The sequence below is a fragment of the Carcharhinus amblyrhynchos genome, chromosome 15, assembly GCF_965287045.1.
Source record: "Carcharhinus amblyrhynchos chromosome 15, sCarAmb.v2.hapA, whole genome shotgun sequence".
Lineage (NCBI taxonomy): Eukaryota > Metazoa > Chordata > Chondrichthyes > Carcharhiniformes > Carcharhinidae > Carcharhinus > Carcharhinus amblyrhynchos.
The window spans coordinates 29814793-29835238 of record NC_137338.1 but is presented as its reverse complement, the minus strand read 5'-3'; the positions used below and the strand labels follow the sequence as shown (position 1 = coordinate 29835238).

General features: G+C 41.0%; 1 protein-coding gene across 2 annotated transcripts in view; it reads right to left on the bottom strand.

The window, feature by feature from the left end:
- Window positions 1-20446, bottom strand: part of LOC145353201 (bromodomain and WD repeat-containing protein 1-like) — a 105765-nt gene that overhangs the window by 66320 nt on the left and 18999 nt on the right. For both annotated transcript variants that reach the window (XM_080203712.1, XM_080203713.1), the window contains exons 8-14: window positions 19158-19379; window positions 18448-18548; window positions 9938-10008; window positions 6798-6898; window positions 4338-4378; window positions 3190-3288; window positions 2504-2657 (exon numbers count right to left, since the gene is read on the bottom strand). In XM_080203712.1, coding sequence (XP_080059838.1) covers window positions 2504-2657; window positions 3190-3288; window positions 4338-4378; window positions 6798-6898; window positions 9938-10008; window positions 18448-18548; window positions 19158-19379 — 789 coding nt within the window. The remainder of the gene's footprint in view (window positions 1-2503; window positions 2658-3189; window positions 3289-4337; window positions 4379-6797; window positions 6899-9937; window positions 10009-18447; window positions 18549-19157; window positions 19380-20446) is intronic.

Here is a 20446-nt window from a genome sequence, read left to right as displayed (position 1 = left end):
AATTGTGGTGGCACATTGATTTAGTCTGTTCAAAGCAGTGATCAATAGATTTCTAAATATCAAGAGATACGTGACAACATGGGATGGAGTTAAGGGAGGTCAGCCATGATTTAATTGACTAATGGACCAGGCTACACGGGCCAGATGGCCTACTCCTATGTTCTGACATCAGAACCCTTTCAGATGAGCGGAGTGAAGCATGGCTGTGCTGTGGTACCAATACTCTCTGACATATTCTTCTCTTCAATGCTGTCATTTGCCTTCAGGTCATCTATAAAAATGTCTACTTGCACTTATAACAGCACTGACAGAAAGCTGCTCAACACTGCTCACGGGTCCAAGACAAAGGTGCACCAAGTTGCCATCAGTGAGTTGCTGTATGCTAACAATGCCACAGCAGCATTCCATAGCGAGGGATATCTGGAGTGGCAAATGGACAGACACTCACACCAGTAAAGCAATGTCTTCTTAATGCTGATGGTCAAAGCAATGACATGGTCCACAACATTGCCATATTGTCATTTAAACAGCATTCATAATATGACACTGGAGGCTATTATAGTTTTGACTATCTAAGCCCCACAATCACCAACAATCTGTTACCTGATTCTGAAATTAACACACACAACAGTTGAGTACAAGAGTGTGTGGAAAACTAAAAACCCGACCAAGTGCACCAAACCACAAGTCTGCCAAGCCTACGTCCTCAACACACTCATCTTTAATATTGAGACTTGGACAACATATACAACACGCGAGAAAAGGGTGAACAGCTTCCACTTTTGCTGAATCAGATGTATCTTCGACATTTCTTAGTAGGACTAGATCATCAACTCAAGAAATCCTGGAGCATGTTAATTCCATCTGCGTACTCTTGCTGCCACACCTGCATCTGCAGTATCAGATGGACGATGAGCATATTACCCAAAAGCCGTCTGTACAGTGAACTGGTCACAAACTGCTTTTTTTTGGAGGCGGAGGGGAGCAGCTACAATTTTGTTTAAATTTTACATTATATCCCATTATACACAGACTGTGGCAAATGAGTTACTTTCTGCAACTATAATCAGGAGTAACTAGGTAGTGTACACTCAGTAATTCATGCTCAAGTAATTCATGCTTGAAAGTGAAAGATCAACCCAGCAAATCAATGATAAGAGTTCTAACTATCAACTGGAAAACAAACTAAAATCCTTTTCTGTGCCCACCACCAAAATGAATAAACTTAAATTTTGAAGAAACAGAGGGAAAAAAGATACAGAATGAATATGTTAGATTAGAAACAAAGCAAAAGGAGGGAGAAAAATGTAGAAAAGAACGGGACAGGAAAAGAAAAACAGCATAGAGTTTTTTTTTGTATTTCACTTTAATGTAAATGATTAATTCTATTCGCGTAGGATTATCACAACGCTCAAGTAGCTTTCCACAATGGAGATTCGAGTAAAGATACTTACACCATTTATTGTGACAATATTCAAGTTCGCACAGATAAGACAACTTCAAACACACCCATGTTACGTAACACTTCTGCTCTTCAGTCATTGAACACAGGTTCTGTTTTTTTGTCAATATCATAAATTGAATCATGGCACATTCCTATTCTTGGCTAATGAGCCTGAACCAGCCACAAGAAAATGACCAAATCCAATTCTCCCTCTCCATGGAAGAAGAAAGCCGACTTCCATACACCAACCACCTAAAAGCACAGCCAAGATTGTGACCTACGTGCATGCTAACATTCCATCTATTATTACCTGCACTAGCAAGAAAAAAAAACAGAAAATGCTGGGAAATCTCAGCAAATCTGACAGCATCTGTGGAGAATTAATAAAGCCAATGTTGAGGCTAGATGACCCTTCATTCCAGCATCCACACTATTTTGCGTTCATCTTAGCAAGCAAGAGCATTCTTTCTGGCTGTATCTCAGTTTGGTATGGCTCCTGTTCCTGTCCAAGACTGCAGAAAACTACAAAGGGTCATGAACAAAGCCTAGTTCATTAGGCAAACCCGCCAACCATCCACTGACTCGGTCTACACTTCCCGCTGTCTCAGAAAAGAAACCAACAAAATCAAGGACCCCAGATATACTCTCTTCCACCTTCTTCCATTGGGAAAAATATACAAAAATCTGAGGGTACATACCAACCAATTCATCCATCATCAGGCTTTCGAATGGACCTACCTGGTATAAGTCGATCTTTCTCTACACCCTAGCTATAACTGTGACACTACATTCTGCACTCTCTCCTTTCCTTATGTACAGTATGCTTTGTCTGTCTAGTGTGCAAGAAGCAACACTTTTCACTGTATACTAATATTTGACAATAATAAATCAAATCAGTCTTGGATATTAAACTAAGTCAAAGCTGAAATTCACAAAAGCTAAGGAAACAAAACAGGACATTAATTTCAAAGCCTCACAAAATGCATCACAACATTAAATCATTCCATTCTATGATGCAATGTTATATCATAACCATGCCTCTGTCAGTTGACTACTTACCATTAGAATGTGCAGCAACCGCCCAGTGTATGAATTCCACACCTTTAAAGTATGGTTATTCACAGCAGTGATGACATTGTTGTCATGACGGTCCCATGCAACCATTGTCACTTTAAGTTTTGTGACCTTATCATCCCCTGGACAGGAGTTGGTTCTAAAAATAAAGATAATGACCTCCAGTTGCACAATAAGTAAAAAATAAAACATTGTGGAACACCAACACACAAAGACAGGTGTTGGGAAGTTAAGTCGAAATATTAAATTCTGAAATACCTATCTGATGTTAATAAACTTTGTTTTTCCATAATTTCATGATCTGTACAATATATGTAACAAACTACTTATCATAGTATCTATATTTCCAGACGTCATCAAGGATCCAATCAAATCTGTTACATCAAGTGAACAGTTTGTTCAAGTTTGAGATCGTTACAGATATCAGAAAGACAATTTGCCTGTGTTCTTCTGTTTTCTGCTACTTTCCTTTTGTTCTTCATAGTCACTTGCAAAATATCTTCAAAGTTTCATCAAGAACACCAATACATCAAAACTGAACTTCACAGCACAGTTAAATTGTGCGCAACATACAACTCTAAAATTCTGGACGTCTTTGGCTAAGTATTTCACAACCACTTGCACGCAAATTAAGAAATAACAACTGTGAACTGAGAAACTCCAAAACGTACCCTGGCAATTGAGCACCCATGTCCAGCAAGATACTTTTCCACTCCTGATACTGGTATTGCCAAATCCGTGCTGTTCCATCTCTACTCCCACTGACCAATCTATTTAATATAAAAATACTAACATCAATATCTATAGGATTACTCTGTTGTATAGTTTGGATTTAAGGTCATTCTTTGATAATGTATCTTATAAAGTTTAGGGATTGAAATCCTGGGCTACTAGTCTATTCCAAAGAAAAATTAAACAACTCCAAAATGAGAAAAGTGCACAAAATGCTCATAGAATACAAAAGAATCACAGGAACTAAAAATATTCATGGCAGTGAAATTAGGGACTGAAGGAGACAACAGGTGGCATTACTGCCCAATATTAGTTTAATGGGGCAACTAACCACTTCAAACTAAAATAATCAGCTACAAATTATATTTTGAAATAAAACTCATACACAATTATACATTATAATTTCACTATCAAATTAACTACTACTTAACCTAAAGCAGAGTAGCTTATTTTAAATCTAGTATTTGAAATGGAGAGTGGCAAAGTCCCCTCTGAATGATAAGCTTGTGAAGAAAGGAATTTTATACATATATTCAAATTGGGATATTTCTAATCAAATGTTAAGACCTTTGCAATGACATGGTGATACTACTTCAAGTTTAGCCAGCGCGATTTCAAGATTAAACCGGTCTTCAATTTTAATTTACTTTAGGTACTTTTAATAGTACCATTTTCTTAAAAGGAAGTATTAATTTGGACATTCATACACAGATGGCAGCTCTGATGCGTGCTTTTAAACTGCAGCAGAACTTGACCACAAAACGCATGAATGAAAGATTCACTCATAGGATAAAAATTGTTTACCGCAACTGACAAATTTAACTTTCCCTTTATGCAGCATTTTCTCTCACCTATACAGGTCTGAAGACCCATCTATGATGAATGGTTTCAGCCAGTATTTAACACAATTGTCAATACTTAGAAGTTGACAGATGTTTATTACTGAAACATTAACGCAATGACAATGTCCACTTATGAACAATCAATAAATCATTAATATGCATATACTGGCATTCCCCTAGAAGAATTATACAAAGTTGTGAAATAAATGTAAATTCTTAACGATAACTGTAAGTAAAATATTTACCTATCACCATTGTTGGAGAACTGAATACTGTCTACTTTGTCCTGAAAGGGTGAAAATAAGTATGAAATTAATTGCAGTATGCAAATAATTCTCCTCTTACTCAGTGCAGAACATTCACTAAAATAAAAGCAGAACTTCACTGCTGTATATCATCACCATACCAAGGAACACCCAAACAAGTCAATAAGGATTAAAAAATGAAAGACAACTAAAAAGTAAAAACAAAGGCATACTAGAAATGTGAGTTTTTCAATATGTAACCAAACAAATCTGTTCAGCTGCTTTCCTTTCCAGCATTAGTTAATTTCCTTTTTACTTCCAGCATACAACACTGATTAAATCAGCCACAGCTCAGAGATCGCATTCAGACCCAAGTCAGAATTTTACAGGTTCGACACATACTCCAAGCATCCCTGGTGAGCAGAGAAAACAGTTACAGTCTCTGGTTCACATCCAGCAGATACAACATCTGTTGGAAATGGAGATTTGACCTCCAGCCTACATGCTAGTCACTCCTGGTCAGGCTATTAACCTGTCCACACATATGGGGTCTTTGTCATAGAAACAACCCACATCATGATCAACTGTTTCTAAAAACTATGGAAGAAATGAGTTGTTGCCTGTGCCACCCAGAAATGGAAGAGAAGCAGGAAGACAGAACATAGGCCTGCTCCTATTCCATTACTGTGTTAAATGTAAGGAAGACAACAACACTGGGCCTCTTGAACAACTCATTAAATTAATATTGCCACTATTAGCTATCACATCCTTGAACAGAATAAAAAGGTACCTTGGATTTACATTAAACAATGCAAATTATTTTAAATGAAGAAAACTACAGTAATGGCTTTCCCCATCAAAACCAGGTTCACCTGGTGAAATTGCATCTTCAGTTTTAACTATTCAAGTTCTTTTTCTCTCCTTTCATTGAAAACTATTCTACTGGACAGAACAGATAATGAGGTGAAAGGTTAAAAGTTAACTATGATATCACAAACAATAGCAAACTTGGTAAGAAGAGGGTTAGAATACAATCTAGTTTAAGCAATGGAGGTAAAGTGCTTTATATAATATTAAAGCTAACACTTATAATACCATGTGCCTGAAAATAATGATGGGAATTGCTTGTGAATAGAGGATAGAGTGGATAGAGGAGAGCCGGTGGATGTGGTCTTTCTGGATTTTCAGAAGGCGTTTGATAAGGTACCTCACAAGAGGTTACTGCAGAAGGTCAGAGGACATGGAGTTGGGGGTAGGGTGTTAGCGTGGATAGAGGATTGGTTGTCAAATAGGAGGCAGAGAGTGGGGGTCAATGGGTGCTATTCGGATTGGCGGTTGGTGACTAGTGGGGTGCCCCAGGGGTCGGTGCTGGGGCCTCAGCTATTTACCATTTATATAGATGATCTGGAGGAGGGAACCGAGTGTAGGGTGTCGAAATTTGCTGATGACACCAAGATTGGGGGAAAGGCAAATTGTGCGGAGGGTGTGGAGAGTCTGCAGAAGGATCTAGATAGGCTGGGCGAATGGGCCAGGAAATGGCAAATGGAATTTAATGTTGGCAAGTGTGAGGTGGTCCACTTTGGTAGGAAGAATGGTAGGAAGGACTATTACTTACGGGGCGAAAAACTGCAGCAGGCGACGGTGCAGAGGGACCTCGGGGTCCTTGTGCATGAGTCGCAAAAACCCAGCCTGCAGGTGCAGCAGGTGGTCAGGAAGGCGAATGGGATGCTGGCCTTCATAGCGAGGGGGATTGAATATAAAAGTAGGGAGGTCTTGCTGCAGCTGTATAGGGCATTGGTGAGGCCGCAGCTGGAGTACTGTGTGCAGTTTTGGGCGCCGCACCTGCGCAAGGATATTTTGGCCTTGGAGGGAGTGCAGAGGAGGTTTACTAGGCTGATACCGGAGTTGAGGGGGTTGAGCTATGAGGAGAGGCTGAATAAACTAGGCTTGTACTCGTTAGAGTTTAGAAGAATGAGGGGAGATCTCATTGAGACGTATAAGATGATGAATGGGATGGATAGGATAGAGGTGGAAAGACTCTTCCCGCTCAAAAAAGACAGTAGGACTAGGGGGCACAGCCTCAAGATAAAGGGGGGGCGGTTCAGAACGGAGTTGAGGAGGAACTTCTTCACTCAAAGGGTGGTGAATCTCTGGAATTCTCTGCCCGTTGAAGTGGTGGAGGCTGCCTCGCTAAATATTTTTAAGAAGCGGGTTGATGGGTTTTTGATAAGAGAGGGGATTAAGGGTTATGGGGAGAGGGCGGGAAAGTGGAACTGAGCCACGACAGATCAGCCATGATCTTATTGAATGGCGGGGCAGGCTCGAAGGGCCAGATGGCCTACTCCTGCTCCTATTTCTTATGTTCTTATGTTCTTATGTGAATAATTGTTTTTAAAATGGAATCTAACATCTGTAAATAGTATATTTAAGTCTATTTCAAAACCTTAATAATATTTTTACCAGATGAGACTCTAATTCAGAAATCTTCTCAGGGGTTCCAGATCCAAGGTAATATATTCTGATCACATGATCACTGCTTCCAGCTGCAAGGAACATGCCACCTGTTCAAGATAAAAAAATTCTTCAGACCAAAATTTAAGTCAGGAACCACAAATAATTTGAACTACTGAAATATAGCAAGACATGTTTGCAATTGCAATTACTCCATCTAGAAGGATGATAAAAGTAGCAGTATTCCAACTGCAGGTTTTGACCAAATGTAGTAGCATAAAAACTACATGTTCCAAGACAACAAAAGTTTATGCATCACAGAAAATATCTAATAAACTTAATTATTTGCAGAATGAATTGAAAATTAGAACAAAATGAACCATTCACTTGGTGTTATTTCCAAATAATCAACAGCAGAAAAGGATGTCAGGGGCCAGGTTTGCAACAAAAGGTCCAGGATTCGGCACCCTGACAAATTCTAGGTGCCAACCTCGCGCTTAAGCTACTTTTCTGTTTAAATTTTATAATTGGCCCCGAGGCAAACTCGGAGCCCAATTAAAGGCTCTGAACACTTCTAGCAAGCGGGAGCAACCCACCTGGCACCAGCTGCAAAGGTAGATGGCAGCCAATATGAAGGCTTTACTGATTAAAGCAAGAATTTCATCAGAAGACCGAGAGCTGTAAAAGTGGCCAAACAAATTCAACATACAACACTGCACTAGCACTGGCTGGTCCATCATGCTTCCACATTTAACAAATAAAAATATCTTTGTAATGAACTGGGCACTGGTGCAGAGTGCTCAGATTCACTGAAATAAAATCACATTCCTGACTGCAAAATACAAGAAGAAATAAGAGCAGGAGTGAACCAGGTGACACATCAAGACTGCACTGGGTCTCGACCCTGCAGCCCTTTGAAAATCCCAGTTCAGAGCTTTAACAGTGAAGACCCTGTCAGAGAATTTAGTGAGAACTACATGCTTAAGCACCTGAATGATGCAACGAATGAGCAAAAGATGGGGAAAAGCAAAAAATATTTATCTGTAGAAAATGTGCAAGTTGCCTAATTGATTTGCTGCACGGCATCACATCCTATACACACGAAACAATAAGCAACCCTTCCTAAAGGCGAGGAAATAAATTCATGAAGGAATTAAAACACAAAAATTTACAATTGAGAGGTTCTGAGTCATTAAATACAGAAATGATGGAAAAGCACATTTTGTGCAGGATATGGGAGGCAGCGGTTTGGATGAGTTAATGTTTATGAAAAGCTAAGGAAGAAAGGCTGATCAATAAATCATTTGAGCATTCCAGTCTAAACGTGAGGATTTCAGATGGGCTGAGGTGAAAGCAAAATTGAAAAATATTATGGAGGTGGAAATATGTAGTCTTTGCGACAGGTAAGTTAGGAGCTCATCTCAGAGTCAAATAGGGTGCCAAAGTTCAGAGCAGTCAGGTTCAGCCAAGGACAGCTAGTTATGGAGTCACTGGCAGGAATATGGAGTCTGTGGTCAAAACTGAAGACAATGGTGTCAGTCTAACAAATGTTTAGCTGATCCTTGACAGGCAGTTTAACAACAAAAGATAATGGTGCAGTCGAAAGAGGGCGTACAACTAAATGCTGTCACTAAATATATGGAAACTGATTCAATATCTGTAGATGATGTCATTAAGAGCAGCGTGGAGATGACCACTAATAAGTGTTCTATTCCAGAAAACCAGAGGATGAATAATAAAACTGGAGTGCAATCTTTACACAAGTATTTATTCACAAAGATATACTTTCCAAACATGCATTTCCTCAACCCAGCCACCAGAATTTCCATCTGCTCCTTCGTTTTTCAAACATGCATCTCCAAAACCCAACCACCATAGTTTAAATCAGCTCCTTCATATAGTAGTAATGAATCACCATTCAATACCCACCACCTGTATACAATTAAACACAATATAGAATTAACACTCAACTCTTGAGGGTCTTCAGAGTCCACAGAATGATAGCAGATAGAAAAATCTCAATTCTGACGAAAGGTCACAACCTGAAAAGTCAACTCAGTTTTCTTTCCACAGTTGCTGCCAGACCTGCTGAGTATTTGCAACATTTTCTGTTTTTGTTTCAGATTTCCGGCAAACATAAGATTTTGCTCAAGAAAAAACACTGATGCTTCAGATGGAATAGATTTGAGTGCAATAAAGTTAGTTCACTTACAACAAGTTACATAACAGAACAGAGGCACTGGAAGAAAATAGTAATCAACTATATCAAAGGCTACAAAGATGCAGAAAAGAACAGGTACAGAAAATTCACCAGGTCATAGTCACAGAAAACATTGTTCGTGATTTTGCTTGGGGTTTGTTTTGATGCTCTGGATAGGACAGAGATCTGATTGGAAATATTCAAGTGGAGTTGCAGGAAAAATGGGCATGAATTTAGAAGAGAACACATTCAAATATGGTGCAGAGAAAGGCAGGTTGTAGATGAAACAATAGTTTGTAAAGACAGAAGTGAAATTTTTGAAAAGGGGATGATGAAAAATGAGAACAAGCCATTTAACCAATGGGATTTTTTAAAAAGTGAATAAAATGTAACGTGAATGTTTTCCTTTGGCAGTCAAATATTTTCTGTTTTTGGATATGAATCACCAGGGGTCTCAGCCACCCTATCCCCAGTCCACTTTAAACTTTCTCAGCAGAGAAAAAGAAACTCAAGCCATTCAGAGATAATTTGATTGCGGAAGGAGATTTAGTCATCTTTTTTACACAGTCAAAAATATATTAAGGAAATTGCAAATACTGAGACAAAGCAGTGTTCTTGCCCTCTTATCCTTCCTACCACTTGGCCTAATTGATAACTTTGTACCAGGAGCCCTCAAGCTTCCACTTAAAAAGTTGTCGAATTGCTATCAGAATATTTGCATGTATAGTTGCACACTGACAGACAACTTTCCTAGTACAGCATGCTATAACTTAGAATTTCTGCCACTTCTTCCCTCTCTCAGGTTCAGATATACCAATTCATTTACCCTTCTACCATAAGAAAATCGCTTCAAAGCCATGTCCAATCAAACTCAGCAGATCATTTAAGTGTCTTCGGGATTTTTGAACTTAATTTAAATCAAAAAGCAACAGCTATTTCTGTCACTTACCAACACTGAACGAGGAACATATCATTGGAGAACCTGGTCTGGACCGCTCCGTAAACTTCAATGGCTGATTACTTATTCAAAGAAGATATTGGTCAGTGCATTCAGAAAACAAATCGTTTTCAACAGAACAAAACTATGCACTGACTAAATTCCACTAATTCTTTTTGTTGAACTGTTTATAAGACTGATGATTTACAAAATGTAAACTTTGCAAACAATCCAAGCTTAGCACATCAATAGTTACCAATCATATTTAATAAACATATCTTAAAGTGTAAGTGGATAGAATTTACAGTGCTCGTTACTCCACTCATATTGACTTTGGGAATCTGCACAAGAACAGAATAACATGAAAACACAAGTTGCTGTAGTGCATGTATGCTTCTCCACAGCATGCTACTGAATTACCTCCAGGCTGTAATTAATTAGAAATCATTGCACTGGAGAGAACTTACACTCTTACATTCTCAATCTTACGATAAAAAACGTTGGAAAAAGTCAAACCTTGTTGAATGAAATGTAACTGGATTTTTAACAGCAGACAAAATTCATTACTGCTGAACAGCCTTACTCAGCCTGAAAAGCTAATTAAACATTTATGGAATGTGTCAATTTCTCCATAACAATTTTTATAGTCCATCACTAATTGCCCTTGAGAAGGTAGTGAACTATGTTCTTGAGCCTCTGCAATCTAAGTGCTGTAGGTACACACACAGTATGGGAGGGAGTTCCAGGGTTCTGACCCAGTGACAAGTGAAGAAATGGCAATATAGTTTGAAGTCAGGATGGCATGTGGTTTAGAGGGGAAATTGCAAGAGGTGTTTCCCTTGCATCTGCTATCCTTGTCCTTCTGCATGTTAGATGTTGTGGGTTTGGGAGGACGCTGTCGAAGAAGCCTTGGTGCGTTGCTGCGCTGCATCATGTAGATGGTACACATAGCTGCCCCCAAATAAGAGACAGAGACAGATAATAAGAACATAAGAAATAGGAGCAGGAGTAGGCCATCTGGCCCTTCGAGCCTGCCCCGCCATTCAGTTCCACATTCCCGCCCTCTCCCCATAACCCTTAATCCCCTCTCTTATCAAAAACCCATCAACCCGCGTCTTAAAAATATTTAGCGAGGTAGCCTCCACCACTTCAACGGGCAGAAAATTCCAGAGATTCACCACCCTTTGAGTGAAGAAGTTCCTCCTCAACTCCGTTCTAAACCGTCCCCCCTTTATCTTGAGGCTGTGCCCTCTAGTCCTACTGTCCTTTGAGCGGGAAGAGTCTCTCCACCTCTATCCTATCCATCCCATTCATCATCTTATACGTCTCAATGAGATCTCCCCTCATACTTCTAAACTCTAACAAGTACAAGCCTAGTTTATTCAGCCTCTCCTCATAGCTCAACCCCCTCAACTCCGGCATCAGCCTAGTAAACCTCCTCTGCACTCCCTCCAAGGCCAAAATATCCTTGCGTAAGTACGGCGCCCAAAACTGCACACAGTACTCCAGCTGCGGCCTCACCAATGCCCTATACAGCCGCAGCAAGACCTCCCTACTTTTATATTCAATCCCCCTTGCTATGAAGGCCAGCATCCCATTTGCCTTCCTGACCACCTGCTGCACCTGCAAGCTGGGTTTTTGCGACTCGTGCACAAGGACCCCGAGGTCCCTCTGCACCGTCGCCTGCTGCAGTTTTTCTCCACGTAAGTAATAATCCTTCCTACCAAAGTGGACCACCTCGCACTTGCCAACATTAAATTCCATTTGCCAGTTCCTAGCCCATTTGCCCAGCCTATCTAGATCCTTCTGCAGACTCTCCACACCCTCCGCGCAATTTGCCATTCCACCAATCTTGGTGTCATCAACAAATTTCGACACCATACACTCAGTTCCCTCCTCCAGATCATCTATATAAATGCTAAATAGCTGAGGCCCCAGCACCGACCCCTGAGGCACTCCACTAGTCACCAACCGCCAATCCAAATAGCACCCATTGACCCCCACTCTCTGCCTCCTATTTGACAACCAGTCCTCTATCCACGCTAACACCCTACCCCAACTCCATGTCCCCTTACCTTCTGCAATAACCTCTTGTGAGGTACCTTGTCAAACGCCTTCTGAAAATCAAGAAAGACCACATCCACCAGCTCTCCTCTATCCACCGCCCTAGACACATCCTCATACAACTCCAGTAAATTTGTCAGACACAACTTCCCCTTAACGAAACCGTGCTGCGTCTGCTCTATCAAGCAATTCCCCTCAAGATGCCTCGCTATTTCCTCCTTGATGACGGATTCTAACATTTTACCTACAACAGGCGTTAAACTAACCGGCCTATAATTCCCCGCATTTTGCCTGGCACCCTTCTTAAACAACGGCGTAACATTAGCCGTTTTCCAATCTTCCGGCACTTCCCCGGAATCCAGCGACGTTTGGAAAATAACCACCAAGGCATCCACTATCACCTCCGCCATTTCTTTCAGAACCCTCGGATGCATTCCATCCGGTCCTGGGGACTTGTCCACAATCAGCCCCTCCAGTCTGTCGAGCACCGCCTCTCTAGTAACAGTAATGTCATTGAGACCCTCCAGTCCTACCACCTTTCCATCGCTAACACCCGGCAAATTATTCACGTCCTCCTCCGTGAAGACCGAAACAAAAAAGTTATTCAAGACCTCAGCCATATCCCCATCCCCTACCACTAAGTCCCCCTTCTCATCCTCTAAGGGTCCAACGTTCACCCTAGCCAGCCTCTTCCTTTTCATATACTTATAAAAACTCTTGCTATCCTTTTTTATATTAAGCGCTAGCCCAGCTTCATAGTTTCTCCTACCCTTCTTTATCAATTTCTTTGTCAATCTTTGTTGACATTTAAACCTCTCCCAATCCTCTTCTCGCCCACTACTCTTAGCTACTCTAAACGCCTCCGCTTTTAATTTAACACTTTCCTTCACCTCCTTCGTTATCCACGGCTTATTACCTCTCCTCCTACGGTCCTTTTTAACCATCGGAATAAATTTCTGCTGAGCACCAAGAAAGATCTCCTTAAAAATCCTCCACTGCTCCTCAGCAGACCTACCTTCCAATGCGCTCCCCCAGTCCACATTCGCCAATTCCTCTCTCATCCTACTGTACTCCCCTCTGTTCAAACAAAGGACACGTGTCCGGGAACCCACTTTGTCCTCCTCCATCTGCACCAGAAACTCCACCATACAATGATCACTCTCCCCAAGAGGATCCTTCACCGCAAGGTCCCTGATTCTACCCGCCTCATTACATAACACCAGATCCAAGATAGCTCGCTCCCTCGTCGGCTCCAACACACACTGTTCAAGGAAACTATCCCGGCAGCATTCCAAGAACTCCCCCTCGAGCCCACCGCGTCCAACATGGGTCAACCAATCAATATGCAGATTGAAATCCCCCATAACTACGGCCGTCCCATTCCTGCACGCCGCACTTATTTGCGCGTTAACAGCCCGCCCCACCTCCAGATCATTATTCGGGGGCCTATAGACGACACCCACCAGCGTCTTCCTCCCTTTGCTGTTCCTAATCTCTACCCACAACGATTCCACTTTCTGCTCCTTGGCTCCAATATCATCCCTTGCTACCACCCTGATGCTATCCTTAATCAGCAGAGCTACACTCCCCGCTTTTCCCTCCCGCCTATCCTTCCTAAACACTTGATATCCCTGGACATTCAGCTCCCAGTCCCTGTCACCTTGCAGCCACGTCTCTGTAATGGCCACCAGATCATATCCATTTGTGCTGATCTGCGCCACCAGCTCATCCACTTTATTCCGAATGCTTCGTGCATTCAGATAAAGCGCCTTCATCCCAGCCTTCCCCTGGACCTTATTCATACTCACACCCCCTACTCCCTTTATTATTGGGACATCCTCGGCCTCCACCCTTACCTGTACCCTCTCCTTAACTTTAGGCCTCGTAATGAGATTGAAAGATCCAAGTTAAAGGGGGAGAAAAAAGCACAGAAAAGGCTCCAGCTAGAGAAAGACTGTGGATAGCAGATTTCAATATGAAGTGGGCTCAGAGATGGTAATCAACGAGGGCTCAGAAGAAGCCCTGAAGATCCACGGCTGCACCTGAAAGGCTCCAGGCTGCGGGCTGTTGAGGCGAAAGGTACCACTTTGGAGCAGGAACATTCTGTTTGGCACAACCGAAGAGCTGAAGTTGTACGTGAGTAGTGGTTTGAGCATACACTCAGAAATCCAGAGGAACAAAATCTCGGGAGATGAGATTAAAACCCACCCTGCAAGGTGGACCAACACAGTCATCCAAGTTTTGGGCAGAATTCCATGATAAGATCTTCAAAGATGAAGACTGCAATCTTTTGCAAGGGAGGCAGAGTTTCAGTGAAATTGGTTAACTCAATGTAGTAGGAGTTGTTAAGAAGTCCATGTTCTCAGCCTCGGTCACATCACCATTTATTGTGTAGTGCAGTGTATTCAACTGGAATTGGATTGATATTTTGCAATACACCTCACACTTTCCCTGAATGTTAGAGCACAAGATAGATATTGGAAATTGTTTTACCTTTCTAACCTTGTAAAGTTTATTTTTGTTTGTTCAAAACTCATGCAAACTTGAGATTTAATTCATTTAGCGTCTTGGATCTCAAATTTTGTCTACTTTAAACAAAACATTATGGGTTCCTAACAGATCTCACCAAAAGCCGCAGAGTACAGTCAAACAAAATAATGCAGGGAAAAACCATACACATGACCATAATAAGATTTCACATCTCCAGCATTCTGTAATATTGAGGGGAGGTGGTGGGTCAGTGGTAAAGCCACTGGGCTGGTAATGAAGAGACCTGGGGGCCCAGATTTGAAACCCACAATGGCAGATGGCAGCATTTAAATTTAATAAAAACATCTGGAATTAAAAGTCTAATGATGACTATTAGACCATTGTGGATTGTATTAAAAACTCATCTGTTTCAGTAATATCCTGTAGGGAAGGAAATCTGCCATCTTTACTTTGTCTAGCCTACAAGGGACTCAATTATCTGGTTTGATTCACACTAATGTGCTGCAATTTCAATTATCTGTGGGCTCATTTTTTGAATTGCCAATTAAGTCTGCGAGGAAATCTGACAAAGACCTAATCTCTCTCATTTTCAAGCAGAGAAAACGTACTGGAATCAATTAGAAAAATATATCCACTAACAGCGAATAAATGTCCCCATGTCTAGCTGATATCATTTCAACCCCCATTTTGAAGATCTTCTACTGTGCTTTGATAGATAACATAATATAATGGCACTGAAATAGTTTAACCATTATTATTTGGAACAAAAGAAAACAGCACCTTGCATAAATACCAGTGGGAACAGAAACTGTCAGCAAACATGGGAATAATTATTTGCAAAATAGAAAATGTATTAGATTCTTCATCACCTCCTCATTCCTTCTAGCCAAATGAGACCCAATTATGATGATAATTAAATGCTTTACTTCCATATTCAAATTTGCACCACTACCATGACAATTCAGAAATGTCATATTATATCACAGCAATGAAGGTGAATGGAAAATATCAATATCTTTTTTAAAAAAACCAATATTTAAAATCATCACTGCAAAACAACTTACAACACTGAGGCAATTAAACAGAAAATAAAGTTTAAAAAAAGTTTAAAGATAGTTTATCTTTATCTACCTTATTTCCACTAGTTGGAGATTCTAGAACTAAGGGCCATAGTCTAAAATTTAGAGACGGACACAAGTTGAGGAGTGTGTTAGGAACACTTCTACACACAAACATTGGTGCAGATTTGAAACACTCTTCCAAAAATGGCATAGTAAGTAGTCTCACAACATCAGGTTAAAGTCCAACAGGTTTATTTGACATCACGAGCTTTCGGAGTGCTGCTCCTTCATCAGGTGAGTGCAGGATTTGTTTCACAAACAGGACACATGTAGACACAAACTCAATCACAAGATAATGTTTGGAATGGTCTTTACAGGTAATCAAGTCTCAAAAGGTACAGACAATGTGAGTGGAGAGAGGGTTAAGCACAAGTTAAAGAGGTATGAATTGTCTCTAGCCAGGATAGTTAGTGAGATTTTGCAAGCCCAGGCAAGTCGTGAGGGTTACAGATAGTGTGACGTGAACCCAAGATCCCAGTTGAGGCCGTCCTCATGTGTGCAGGACTTGGCTATCAGTTTCTGCTCAGCGATTGTGCATTGTCGTGTGCCGTGAAGGCTGCTTTGGAGAACGCTCCCCCAAAGATCAGATGCTGAATGCCCCTGACTGCTGAAGTGTTCCCTGACAGGAAGAGAACACTCCTGCCTGATGAATGTCAAGCGGTGTCCATTCATCCGTTGTCATAGCATCTGCCTGGTCTTGCCAATGTAACATGTTCTGGGACATCCTTTCCTGCAACATATCAGGTAGGCAAGGTTGCCCGAGTGACAGAAGTATGTACCGCATACTTGGTGAATGGTGCTCTCACGTGAAACAACGGCATCCGTGACAATGATCCGGCACGTCTTAGAGGTTGCTGTGGCAGAGTTATGTGGTGTAATGGTCACTCTTCTTCTAAAGGCTGAGTAGTTTGCTGTGTACAATGGTCTATTTGAGGTTGCACGGTTGTTTGAAGGCAAGTAGTGGAGAGGTGGGGATGGCCTTGGCGAGATGTTCGTCTTCATCAATGACACATTGAAGGCTCTGGAGAAGATGTCGTAGCTTCACTGCTCTGGGGAAGTACCGGACGACAAAGAGTACCCTGTCTGCAGTGTTCCGAGTTTGTCTTCTTGGGAGGTGAGTGCGGTTTTTCACTGTGGCGTGTCAGAAGTGTCAATCAATGATTTGAGCATCATATCTGTGTTTACGAGGTGGTCTTTCAGCATCTGGAGGTGTCTGCTGCAATCCCCCTCATCTGAGCAGATCCTGCGTCTATGGGGAGCTTGTCCGTAGGGGATGGCTTCTTTATAATGGGTTTACGGTGGAAGCTGGAGAAGTGGAGCATCGTGAGGTTATCCATGGGCTTACGGTATAGTGAAGTACTGAGGCGATCATCCTTAATGGAGATGTGCGTGTCCAAGAACGCAATTCTGGAGAGTAGTCCATGGTGAGTAGTCCAATGGTGGACAGAACTTATTGATGTCATGTAATTGTTTCAGTGAGTGTTCATCATGAGTCCAAAGGAAGAAAATGTCATCAATATATCTAGTGTATAATGTTGGTTGAAGGGCCTGTATGGTGAATAAGTCTTGTTCGAACCTATGCATGAAGATGTTGGCATATTGAGGTGTGCATCTGGTCCCCATGACTGTTCCATGTATTTAGATGAAGAATTGGTTGTTGAAGGTGAAGACATTGTAGTCCAGGATGAAGCAAATGAGTTGCAGAATCATGTCTGGAGATTGGCAGTTGTCGGCGTTGAGCACTGAGGCAATTGCAACAATGCTGTGGTTGTGAGGGATGCTGGTATAGAGTGCCAGATCATCAACACGGATGCCATCATCTCATGTGAGAACACCATCCACCAGGTACACAGTACATACTCTTGTGATTCGGCCAACGTTGCTTACTCCATACGCTGCAGGAAAGGATGTTCCAAGGCATGGTACACTGGCGAGATCACGCAGGTGCTCCGACAGCGGATGAACGGACACCGTGCAAAAATCACCAAACAGGAGTGTTCCCTTTCTGTCGGGGAACACTTCAGCAGTCAAGGGCATTCAGCATCTGATCTTCGGGGAAGTGTTCTCCAAAGCGGCCTTCACGATAACGCAGAATCGCTGAGCAGAAATTGATAGCCAAGTTCCGCACATGAGGACGGCCTCAACTGGGATCTTGGGCTCATGTCACACTGTGTAGCTCCCCACGATTTGCCTGGGCTTGCAAAATCTCACTATCCTGGCTGGAGATAATTCACATCTCTTTAACCCTCTTTCCATTCACATTGTCTATACCTTTAAGACTTGATTATCTGTAAAGACCCGTATTCCAACCATTATCTTGTAATTGAGTTTATGTCTACATGTGCCTTATCTGTGAAACAAATCCTGCACTCACCTGAAGGAGCAGCACTCCAAAAGCTTGTGCTACCAAATAAACCTATTGGACTTTAGCTTGGTGTTGCAAAAGTGGCATAGTTGATGCTAGATCAGTTGTTACCTTCAAATCTGAGAAGGCTAATTTTTTGTTAAGTAAACCAATAAGGGGTATGGGATAAAGCCAGGTATCTAGCTCACAGATCAACATTGTTCACATTGAATGGCTGAGCAGGCTCAATGAATTGAATGGTCTACTCCTGTTCCAAAGTTTCCTCATCTGGTAAAACTGGAATTTTAAGAAATTAAAAGTGCAGCAAAACCAAGTTAAAGCAATTACCACAAACTTGTTTCAGTACTGTGAACAGAGCACCTGAATTCTAAAGCCAGCTCTTTACAATTTTATTTCCGTACTTAAAAGGATTTGCAAAAAGCAACTATGTTTACCTTCAATTAATAAATATTTCTCAATGATTTGAGCACTTTAAAACTCACTTGAACTTCAGAGTACTTGGATCCCACTGCCAAAAGCAAACACTTCCATCAGATCCTGTAGACGCCATGTAACGCACAGAACCTTTGCCCATAGGACTAAACTGGAATAAATGCAGAAAGAGGCAAGGTATCACAAACATCAGTTTTCATTCACATTTAAAAATCCACATTTTAACTTGATTATACAAGCAAAAATAAACTTCCTCCCATTATGACTATTTTAACAAAATGAAATTCATGCAAATAAGCTTGCCTCTCTTTGTCCATAAGTCTCAAACAAAACAGCTCAACTATATTTCCAACGATATACTTTTAAGGTAACTGCATTTAATAACATTTAAATACAGAAGTTTAAATGCAAACAGCATTTGTTTTCATTTCAAGTTCAGCAGCTGAAAAAAACTGTGCATGCGTACGCAGAAGTTCCTTTACTATCAATGTATTCTCAGAATTGATTCACAATAAGTTGTCCAAAGTTTAAACACAAGTAAATGAATACTTTGCATCAGAAGCATTGAACGTGCAGATGTCAAAATAGTCATTACTTGCTGAGATAAGGCCAATGAAACAACACTTCAACAATGAAAATAAGACATCAAAAGCGTAACGGCAGAATTAAGGAAAAAGTTAAAGTCTTTGAAACCTCTGAAGGCACAAACGACCGCAGGTTATAGGTTTAAGCAAAGTTTTATAGATAATTTTAAAATTACCTGTAGAGAGGTAATGGATCCCGTGTGTCCTTGAAGCACAGCTACTGGAGCACACGTTCTTAAGCACCAAATTCGAATTAGTTTATCACAGCTGCCAGCAGCCAGCATAGTGTTCTCATAATTCACAGCCATGTCAGAAATCTCTGTAGAGTGGCCACGTAGGGTGGAGAGTAATCGACCAGTGTGTGTGGCCCAGATCTTCACCAGACAGTCATCAGAGCCCTGGAACATAATCAATCTTTTAACATGGCGCTTAATAACCTCTATATTGTACAGACTTTCAAACCCTCCCATTTATTATATCACTCAATTTTCCACCCAATTGAAAGTGTATGCTTTGGATAATTTAAACTACTACAGTAATCTAACATCTCGGCCTTCTGACTAAGATCAAGTCTAATATCGACATGCTGCGCTTGGTTGCGGTCATTAGATGACATTTTAGCTTCATTTGAAGCAATTTTTAAAAGCGGCACTTAGGCCTTCTGGCTAAGATGCAAATGAAGTCGAGCCTTGGAGGAGGAGCTATACCTACTCCAATCAGCTTGGATCATGTAGATCAAGCCCAAGGCAGGAGGCGAGAGCCCTGTCTTGTCAGCTTGGATCGGGAATGTCTCAACTTGTTGAGACTCTGAATTGGACTTGATTGGACTGAATTGGAATAAAAACAAAAAAAAAAGTATTGCAACATTTATAAACAGAACTTTGCACAGTAAAAAAAACCCAGGATAGCAGCAAATGAAAAATGTTATAAATGTAAAATTAATTTTGAAGGATTCATTTTTATCTGTTTGGAGCTCAAATCAAACCTTAGTTAGGTGTTCCAGCTAGGACGAATGCTATAAAGACTAAATTATAATTTTCCTTGACACCCAGAAAACAAGTTTGCAAGAAAACATGAAAGGATGCCTTTAGATTTCAGTTAAGGCAAACAGCAATTGCAAGAATTTAAAAAGAATGTGCTCATCTCTGATTCCCTATGTCTGGTATACTTTGTATAGCACACAAGAAACAATACTTTTCACTGTATACTAATGTGACAATAACAAATCAAATCAAAATAAAATAGAATTGAGTAGAATTCATACTGGGCTTGTATGTCTATTTCAAGTGTTAGACCTTCTTGTCATTAGATATTGTGAATATTCCTCTAGATACTCTCCAAAACCACAGCCACAACCAAAACCAGGCAGAGATCAGAAGTTAATTTAGGATTTCCACAATTACAACTACTGAAAACAAAACTGACCCAAGGTTCAGGACAAATATTCAAATTTCAACGTAGATTG